We start from the raw sequence: 9,935 nt of genomic DNA, 5'->3' as shown, positions 1-9,935 counted from the left end.
GCAAGGTAGATCAGGGCCAAGTGATGGAGATCCAGTGTATACCCGGCTCAGGAGCTGGGGCATAAGTAGAGCACATGACTCTTATTCCCTTTAGGAGTTATCTTAATATCCTTCAGATTTCTTCTCTAACACCTGCTTCCTCCTCCTGCTCACCAACCCCAAGCTGTATTTGTGATTTGCTAATGCTTAACCAGTCAGCAGGCCTTCAATTGATTTACTATTGCCTTTAATTATCCTTTACAAGAGCTGATTAATCTTGTTTCTAACACATCTACTTGAAAAAAGATTTCTTATTGATAGGTTGAGTGAAAGCTTCAAGGGCATTTAAGAGTAAACTGAGTATGTGTTCTTACAGGTGAGAATCATGAATTCAGAAACATCTGGGGGTCCTGGAAGTCTCTGACCATTCCCTAATCTTACAGATGGAGAAAGAGAGGGGAAGAAAACTTTCACAATAAGAATTTGTAGATTTTAGGGCCTGGATCTCCTGACTCTAAATTCAGTTGGGGCTCTTTTCACTATACTGTGGAAGGAGTGTAGCCTACAGGTTAATATTTTGGGTCCTGAAGTTAGGCAAGTTGGGGTTGAATTTCTGCTTTCAGCCACCTATTTGCCTGTTGACTTTGGGTAAGTTATCAAACATTAGTTTGCTCCTCTATATAATGCAACAAGGAAGCCAAATGGAAAAACACATTAGCATTTGCAGGGAACAAAAAAAGGAGGTATATTCTTTGTCCTATGGCAGGAGCTGCCTGATGTGTAGGCCATCACTTCCAGGGGGTGAAACAAGGGCTTTTTAAAGAAAGAATCTTCTGGTCAAAGGTGTATATCCCCTACTCCTCTGCTCTGGCCTGCCACCCTGCCTGAACTCCCAGGCCTGCTCATTCTTCGGGATAAAGTACCCCAAACTGCTGTTAAAATGGATGAGTTACCAATATTTCACATTAGGTCATGATATTCATTAAGACCATGCCCTGAAAGACGTCCTCTGATTATCCTGAGCCAATTGATTGAATGAGCCTATTTGGTAAAAAGCAACTATTAAGGGTGCCCCATAAGTTTTATTTTCAACATGGAATATATCTTCTAAATTACTGTCTTCCAGCCACCTGGGGCAAGGTCATGAGGTATCTGAGGGTAGCAGAGGTGAGTCTCATTCTCTGGCAAGTTCATCCTCTTATCTAAGCCCTGCATTGCCTCTCTGGTTCTTTGTTCTTTAAAGAGAGAAATGCTTGGCTGGAAGCATAGCAAATGTGAAGCTGCCCCAGGTTTTGTGCTCCCCTCTTGAAAGAGAACTCTCACTGCCGAACACACTGGTCTGTTACAAATGGAGGAGGCAAATGGATGCTTCTTTTCAAACATTTTGTTTTTGTAAAAGGGACAAAAACACATACATTTCCTCTGTCTTTCTTTCTCTTTTCTCTTTTCATTTCTTTTTTTTCTTCAGAAAAAGGTGGGCTTCTTTGAAGGCAGGATTGAAGGCTCAGAAGCAGCAGTTGGTCGGGCTTCAGAATTCATTTCTGCCCCTGCAGATAGGAGAAGAGAACCTGACTTACTGGTATAACCCCATCCTTCAACCCTAGGCTGCCCTTTGGCACATAGGGTGATATGAGGAGTTCTGGAAGGATTCCATGGTTAAATGGATCTACCCTGACTCATCTGCCATGTGGCCTGATATTTTGAAAATTTCACTCCTTTGCATTAATATTCTGATGTTTAAATGTCCAAGCTGCCCTGGAAAGGATTGCCAGTTAATCTCTGGATGATGAGATAGTTGAAAAGCCCTCACTGAATCATTAGGAGACCCCAATTCATGTCTCGGACCTAATTCTAAGTTACCTGGTAATCTTTGGGCTCATACGTTACCTGAGTTTTGTCATCTGCAAGTGCCAGAATATCTTTCACCACATCTTGTGGGATAGAGGTTAGTTGGGATAGGAAAACCCTGTAATACTGAGGGGAAAAACATTTTAAAGTTAAGTGTCTGGTCAGCCAGCTTCCCTTTGTTGAACTGAGTCTGAGGGCAGGTGGTGAGGATAATGTCACCTCCCAGGTGGTCTTGGTCCCTGAGATCCTTGGGCTTGTCTTTCCTCAGGCCCCACCTGTGTGGGACTGGCCTCTCTTGAAGACAGACTAAGGGGGCAAAAATGGTGGCAGTTTAAATGTTTTTAAAGTTTATTTATTTTAAGAGAGAGCACAAGCAGAGGAGGGGCTGAGACAGAGAATCCCCTGCACTGACAACATGGAACCTGAAGCCGGGCTTGAACCCACGAAACAGGAGATCATTGCCTGAGCTGAAATCAATAGTCAGATGTGCAACTGACTGAGCTACCCAGGAGCCCAGTGACAGTTTAAATATTGGCAGAGGAGGGGCTTAGGGGCAGTGATATGCATGGAAGGGGCTACTGGAGACTCAACTTGGTGCTTTATTTATAGAGTAAGCAGCTGTGTTTAGGGGGAGGTGTAGGTGTTGATGGAGATCATAGGAGACTAAGGCTGCTTTTCCCCCTCTCCTTAGATACCCCAGCACCTCTAGTGAGCCTATGGCCTGTTTGAGGGAAAGAGATGTCCTAACTCTGGCTTCCCTCCTGACAGCTGGAGATAGTGGCTGTCCTGGCCCTGCTGTAGGCATTTGCTGCTCCTTACTATCCACTGATCTGAAAAACACAACCAGGGACCTCAAAAAGGCCTGGAGGGTTCATTATCTTCCCAAATAGTGTTGCTGTTTTCCTGCCTGCTATACTCCGAGACCAGTCCCCATCAATGAGTTTCTTCAACAGCAGGAGCCACAGTATTGTGGGGCACTGCTATGTGCTGAGCACTTAGAACACCGCAGAGAACAAGATTGCGGGGTCTCTCCCTCATGGGATCTTTTGCCCTTTGCATGACAGAGAATCGGACAGCTGCACAGACAGTAAACCAAAGGCTTTGATTGCACAGGGGCATTCCTGCACTGTAACCTCCCCCAGATAGCTCTTAGAAACACAGGATATTAGAACCAGCCTAGCTCCCACCTTGAGCATTTGAGAGAAACCAAAAGAATCTCAGTTTGAGGTTGAAACCTGGGGAGGGGATTTGTCCAGAGTCACAGTGGATACCACTGGCAGAGGGGACTTGACATCTGGGCTCCCGACTCCTGGCTCAGCTCCTCTTATGTCTTGTTTACCCTGCGCTAGCAACAGATGAGTCCTCAGAAGCAGCAGCTCCTCCACCAATGCTAGGTGGCACCAGAATGCCTTTGAACAGAAAGGGTCCTGTCTCAGCTCCTGTCTGACAATGCCTGGATTCTCCTGTGGGAGGCCTAAAGTTTGGACGGGCAAGACTCCTTTTGTAGTGTTCTCAAACGGCCTGCTTGCCCCAGCTCACAATTCCTTTTTTTTTTTTTTTTTTTTTTTTAAATTTTGAGTGAGAGTGAGAGCAATCGCAAGCAGGGGAGAGGCAGAGAGAGGAGACAGAGGATCTCAAGCAGGCTTTGCGCTGTCAGCACAGAGCTTGGTGCCACACACTAACCCACTTAACAGTGAGATCATGACCTGAGATGAAGCCAAGAGTCTGATATTTAACCACTGAGCCACTCAGGAACCCCATCCCCACCTTCTTTATCAGTGAAATCCTAACTGGGTCAGAGATAGGTCTCTCTCTCTCTCCTCTGATTTCTCAGGACAATTTGCTCCTGTGTGATTGATTTCTCCGGGGGCTTTCAGCGCTGGATAGAAAGTTCTGACTAGGTGATCAACTCACTGGAAGGTATTTTAGGGATGTGCAGGCATGAGTTTTTGTTCTTAGCTGTTAGTGTTTTCTTAGGCTTTTGTCTGGGTGCTCAGTCCAGCTGAACAGAGTGGTCTTTCTCCAGGTCACATTGCCAGTCTGTGACAGAGTTGTGGTAGAATTCTAGCTAACTAAATACTGAACTGCCTTGCCTCTCAGGAGAATGGAAAAAAAAACAGACCCTCTGTTATCTGGTTCCTATCTGCCCCTTCAGGTCCATCTTGTAATTGTATAGCTTTGTGGCCAGGAGTATAGACTCTGGTTTCAGACCCTTGAAGGCTGTCTCCCCACTGATGGTATTACTGTGTCCTTCTTATGTAACTTGACTTTGCCTTAGTTTCTCTGTAATGGGATGTGATGTGTTGAGTTAAAAATGGCCTCAAATTTCTTTGAAGATCCTCCCATTAAAGGTAGAGTATATTTTCCCAACCCCTTGAAACTGGGCTGGCCTTGTGATTTGTTTGATAGAATATAGTGGCACTGCTGTGAGTTCTGAGCCTAGGTCTCAAGAGGTTTTGTAGGTTATGTTCTCACTCCCAGAACATTGCTGACATGTGACACTGTTGGCTGATGTTCTTAAGGATGGGCGATCCCAGCCATTCCACCTTTGATAGAATTGTGAGAACATAAGTAATTATATTAGTCCACTAGATTTTGCAGGGAAGGGGTTTGTTATGTCACAGAAACTAACTGAAATAGTGGAGAATAACTACCTATCTTGGAGGGTTGCTTTGAGGTTTACGTGATGATGTGCACTGTCTAGCGTCTAGCACACAGTGAACTAGTACAGTTGTTACTATTAACATTATCGTGGGGTCACTATCTCTTTTTTATTTGAGTTCTAGTCATGCTGCCTTTCCTTTTTTGGTCTCCTCCTCCTTCTGTATACCAAACTCTTCCTTTTAGAACTTTCATAATTAGTTCTCTCCATTTGGAATGGCCCTGTCTTATTTCCATGGTTCAAGTATCCTCTCCTCCATGGAAAAGCCTTCTTCTGATCACCCTGGGAACCACCCCCTCCCTTCTCATCTAGTCTTTCTCCTCATGGGGTACAACTATCCCATTTATTTTCTTGATTATTGCCTATCTTCCCTTTTAGGTTGTAAATCCCTTGAGGGCAGGAGATGCGACTGCTTTTTTCCTATTGTATCCTTGCTGCCCAACCCAGTGCTGTGTATAGTAGGCACTCACTTGATATTTTCAGAATGAGTGACTAAGAGGAGGCACCTGAATCAATCTGGAATGGAGGCTAGTGTCAGGCTTCCAGCAAGAGGAGTAGCCAGGTTAGAGTTTCGGACGGAGGAGGCTGCTGCTGCTGCTTCTAATTCTTACAGCTATTTTGGTTTGTGTCCACTCTCCTGTTGGATCAAATATGTTCCTGATAGTCTATCTGACAAGGTATGAGTTTGAATTTAAGACAGGGACTGAGTTCCTCATAGCCCCTAACACATCACAGGGCATCTAGTAGGGGCTTAACAGAAGTTTACTGGATAGACAAATGGACAGTAATTAAATGAGCGTGAAGAAGGATGAATGAATAAATGAGATGGTGCTTAGAACTACAGGTAATTATGGAAAACAATATTTATTTTTTTTCTAATAAAGGATAACACATTTCCAGTCAATCAGTAAAAGATCATAAAAGTACAAAAATTACTAAGTACAATCATTAGCATAATGTTATAGGAAAAGTTGTTATAACCTTTTCCCCTAAGATGGAACGTTGGATGGTCACAGTTGCTTTAGTTTCAAAGGGGGGCAAGAGTAGGTGACTCCTATCTTAGGTGGCCCAGGACTGAGGAATTTTTCAGTACTAAAACTTGGAAACCCCAGGGTCATGCAAGAAAGAGTGTGACATTACAATGTTGGGTATAGCTTGGCACTTAGGTACAATGTTCTGACATTTTCATGACTTTTCTATCACCTTCTTTCCTCTTAGCTCTTAAATTAAAAATTCCCATGCTTTTGTAGAGGGTGTTACAACTTTCAAAGGGTTTTCATATAATTTTGACTTGATCCTTATGCCAAGTCCAAGAGGTAGGGCAGTTCTAACCTAATCTGCAGGTGTGGCATCTTGCTTCAAGGCTCCTGGCTCCTAGAGAGTACAGCAGCAGCAACTCAAATCCATATTTCCTGAGGCCAGTGTTCTTCTCACTATTCTCTTCCTCTTTGAAACATCCTACTTGTTTCAATATGGCTTACAGGGGAGGGCAGGAATCAAATGGGGGAAGAGAGGACCCTGAGATCCAAGTTTTGGCTCAGTCTTCTCATTTGGAACAATTCATATCATTACTGCTTTGCCTGATGTGTTTACCTCTCTAACAATCTTCATGTAGGATTCTCCTGTTGGCCATTATTGGTAACATTATGTGGCACAGTCAGTAAAAGAGATACAGGGTATTGGCTCCAGGATAATGCTTCACATGGTCCTTCCAGTTCCGGTTTGTCAGCAGAATGGGCAGTGGTTTGAGCTCAGTTTGCCATTTGCCAACTTGATTGTTGAGATCTTTTTGTGTATCTTTGCTGACAAGTTACTCAAGTGTTAAGTCAACTAGGCGGTGGGGGGGGGGGCGCTATGCCACTTAGGCTCAAAGACTTGTCACAAAAGTTGCATCCATTCCTAATACACAGGGATTTTGCTGACTATATAGGTACTATCTTAAAGAGGAGAGGGTTCAGTAGCCTTCTCTGAATTAAAGACTAGGGATAGGCTATCCTTGTTTGATTCCTAGACCTGAATTCTTTTGATAGCCTCTTAGAATTCTATCAGCCATTTTTTTAATTTCAACACTTTTTGCAGCTCTTTTACATTTTGGCATTTATAAACTGTGCAGATAAGAAGTTTGTTTAATCCTTTTACCTCTGAAGTGAGACTTCCTCTGATTCTCCGAAAGGTAACTGAAGCATGAGCTGGTGTCTTCCAGGTCTTTAAGGCGTAATTGTGTGGGCTCAGCATTGCTCTGTCATACATACTATTCTGGGTGCAGATGTATTAAAGTCTACCAATCTTAGAGCTGGATGAAGGCGGGTACTTGACTTAAAAATCAGTAAGTAGCCTTTTTTTTTTTTTTTTTTTAATAAGTAGCTTTAAAAGAGAGTACTGCTCCTATCCTCTTGGTACAGACTGTGGACATATGGTCCATTAGCTAATGCTTGGGGTGTCCAGTGCACCCATTTGCTTTAGCATATTCTTTCTGCCTCTTACACTAGCTGTGGACATATAATTCTCAAAAGTCTCCGTGACAGTTAAAATCTAGTTTTAATATTTAGATAATAGTTTTCTTTGGCTTAGAGACAAAAACTTTTCTTTATGTATAGAGACAAAAACTTTATAAAAAGAATTCATATACTCAAGAATTCATATACTCAAGATGAAGTACCTGTGTGTATGAGTCTCTTCTGAAATTTTAACTCTTGGCACAATGAGATGAGGTGATGGCTTGAGAAGCCCAGAAACTTCCATATCCTGAGAAATTGCCTGGGTAGATATAGCTCTTGGAATCTTGGAAAAGTATGGCCTGGTTGCATTGGCCATTGGCTATACTTATCTAGAGGGCCACAAGAATGTCTCTGGGCTAAAAAAAATAAATAAAACTCAATGCATTAGAACCACAGCTTCCTTATAAAAGTTCTGTAGGCATGATCCGCTACCTGGCAGCAGGAGAAAGGTAGAGGTTGGCTGGTTTCCAGTCCTTTTATGTCAAAGCCCTTGGGACCAGCACTTTCTCCAAGGAAGTCAAACCTGGTAAGGAGAAAAGAACAAGACTGACGCATTCTTTCCTCCATGAAGAGGAAGGGTCATGTGTTAATTAGGCCATTGATTGGGTGGGTTCCTCTGAGTTTATATAGATATTTGCAGGCAATTCATTTGGTCAGTGAACTCTGGGATTGGCGATGATTGCTCCTACTTGAGGGCTGGTACTCATCAATCTGTCCACTTGAGTAGGCTCCAGAAGCCATTGTCCTCCTGGCCCCAGAAGAAGGTATTCCCTGGATTAGATTTTAGCCGAGGACTCCCCTTGGCATGGGTCATCCCTCAGATGGTCTCTGCTGGATTTCTCTCCATGCAGCACCCAGTTCTTCTTGCACTTGTGCTTGGGAGGGCTAGAACTCTTTGGGGTGCTGGCTCTGAAATCCTGTTCTGGGACAGGTGGCACTGGATGGTGGATGTGCTGAGCCTCTCGAGGAATGGGGGCAGGCCTCTGTCTGCTTCTCCAACTCTGGATTTCTAGATCTCTTTTGTCCATGGGGAGTTGGTCGATTTTCTCAGCTTTTATGATCAGAGACTTCCCATAAGTCCCTTGTAGAGAGAGGAAAAAGTACCTAGTAGGAAATAAAAGAATAAAGGGATTTTGATTTTTGTTGGCTTCTTGAATTTCAGCATTGGAAAGGGCCTTTAGAATCTAACTCCCCACACAGGGCAAGATCCTCTTTCTTATACTCCTGTTGGCTATCAAATCTATGTCTAGGCACCTCTGGTATTGGGAAGTTCAACAATAACAAAAATATAATAGTTAACATTTATTATGTACCAGGGATATCCTAAGTGATTTAGGCATTAACTTATTTCATTTTTCTAACAATCCCATGCAGTTGGTACTTTTGGTTCCCCATATCTACAGATGAGAAGACTGAGGCAGCAAGAGATTGATTTGTCCAGAGCCATACAGTGATGGAGTGGTGATCAGAACCAAGCAACTCTGGATCCCAAGGCTTTTATCTTCCATGTACAAGGTAGTACATTCTATTTCTGGGCAATTCTAATTCAGGAAACTATACTTACTTTGTAATGTCAACACTTTGTGGAACTTATTAATTTTTAAGTAGTTTTAAATATATATTCTTTCCCTGAATTGGTGGGTTGACTTGACAACATCACTGTATGATCACTATTTGCTAGATAAAGAAACTGAGACCCTAAGTGATGAGAAGAGTTTCCCAAGATCTCCAGAGAAGTTAATTGACCTCCCTGAATGGTTAACTCAGGAGTTTCTTTCCCTCTGCCAAGTTGAAGGTAGTGGACTCTGGAATTGGGAGTCTCTATCTGTTGTTTAGAATCTAAGCTTAGGGGAAAAAAGGAGTGAGAAGGTGAATAAAATCATGTGGTGTATAAAGAAAAATATACCATTATACCATTTTATGATATTGGGCAATTCATGTTCCCTCAGTCGATGTCAGTTTCTTAACCTAAAGTGTAATTCAATTGGTCATGACACCCATGGTCTTTTCCAAAAATAATACTTAGAAGCCTTATAGAAAAGCTCCATTCTTCCATTATTGTCTAAAAACTTTAGGGTGACCTTACAGTGGCCAAAGGGTTTCTGAAGACAACAGTAGATCCCATGGAATCAAACTTTCCCCCATTTTTTTCTCTTCTCACCCAGTGAGGCAGTACTGGTGACCGTGTATATGTTTCAGGAAATACTTTCTTGCTTGGAAATTTGAATTTTCTCAGTTTAAGCCTTTCCTCTAAGCTATCACTTTCCTTCTTTCATCCATTTAACAAATATTTGTAGAGTTCCTATAAGGGGCCAGGCCCCAAGGGATTAAACTGTGAACAATACAAGGTTCTTGCTCTCATGTAGCACCTAAATAGACTTCTACATGGAGAGTGTCAAATACCTGATCTAGTATGAGAAACCTTCCTTGAGAATAAAACATTTGAGGACTGAGAGATGCATAGGAGGTAGCCAGGCAAAGAGGGAATGAGAACAAAATCCTGAGCATGATGGCTGAATATGGAGAACGAGAATAGAGTGCGGAAATATGACACCGAAGGTGTTGGTAAGGCCAGAGCAGGCAAGGTCTGTGGGTCATCTATTGGTTTTTGTGCTTTATTGTGATGGCCTTGGGAAGCCCTTGGAGGGACATATACAGATGACATGATTACACTTGGACACAATCATGGGATAGAGCAAACCCAATAGGAAACTACTGAAGTAGTTTGGGGGAAAAGATTAGAAATGGAGAGAGCAGATGGATCTGAGAAATTTGTAGGAGATAAAACTGTTAGGTCTTGGTGACAAGCCAGATATGCAGTGGGAGGCGGTATCAAGAATAACCCCCCAGGGGTCTGTCCTGGTCCTACATGGGTAGCATTTGAGAGAACTCTAGAGGAGACCCAAGTTTCTTTGATGGTTGTGCTGATAGAGGATGGATTATGAATT

At 42.8% G+C, this 9,935-nt stretch overlaps 1 protein-coding gene and 1 long non-coding RNA gene across 2 annotated transcripts in view; one reads left to right on the top strand and one right to left on the bottom strand.

Annotated features, from left to right (window-relative positions):
• Positions 1-5,337: 5,337 nt before the first annotated feature.
• ATP10B (ATPase phospholipid transporting 10B (putative)) overlaps positions 5,338-9,935 on the bottom strand; it is a 188,033-nt gene continuing 183,435 nt past the window's right edge. The window contains 2 exon segments of the mRNA XM_029942912.1: positions 5,338-7,743; positions 7,746-8,091. Coding sequence (XP_029798772.1) covers positions 7,633-7,743; positions 7,746-8,091 — 457 coding nt within the window. The 3' untranslated portion in view covers positions 5,338-7,632.
• LOC115294885 overlaps positions 8,364-9,935 on the top strand; it is a 35,492-nt gene continuing 33,920 nt past the window's right edge. The window contains exon 1 of the long non-coding RNA XR_003910204.1: positions 8,364-8,502. This is a non-coding gene — a long non-coding RNA (uncharacterized LOC115294885). The remainder of the gene's footprint in view (positions 8,503-9,935) is intronic.

This window comes from Suricata suricatta, chromosome 6 (genome assembly GCF_006229205.1).
Source record: "Suricata suricatta isolate VVHF042 chromosome 6, meerkat_22Aug2017_6uvM2_HiC, whole genome shotgun sequence".
In the NCBI taxonomy this organism is placed as follows: domain Eukaryota; kingdom Metazoa; phylum Chordata; class Mammalia; order Carnivora; family Herpestidae; genus Suricata; species Suricata suricatta.
The sequence above is the reverse complement of the archived record's forward strand: the minus strand, read 5'-3'. Positions and strand labels throughout refer to the sequence as shown.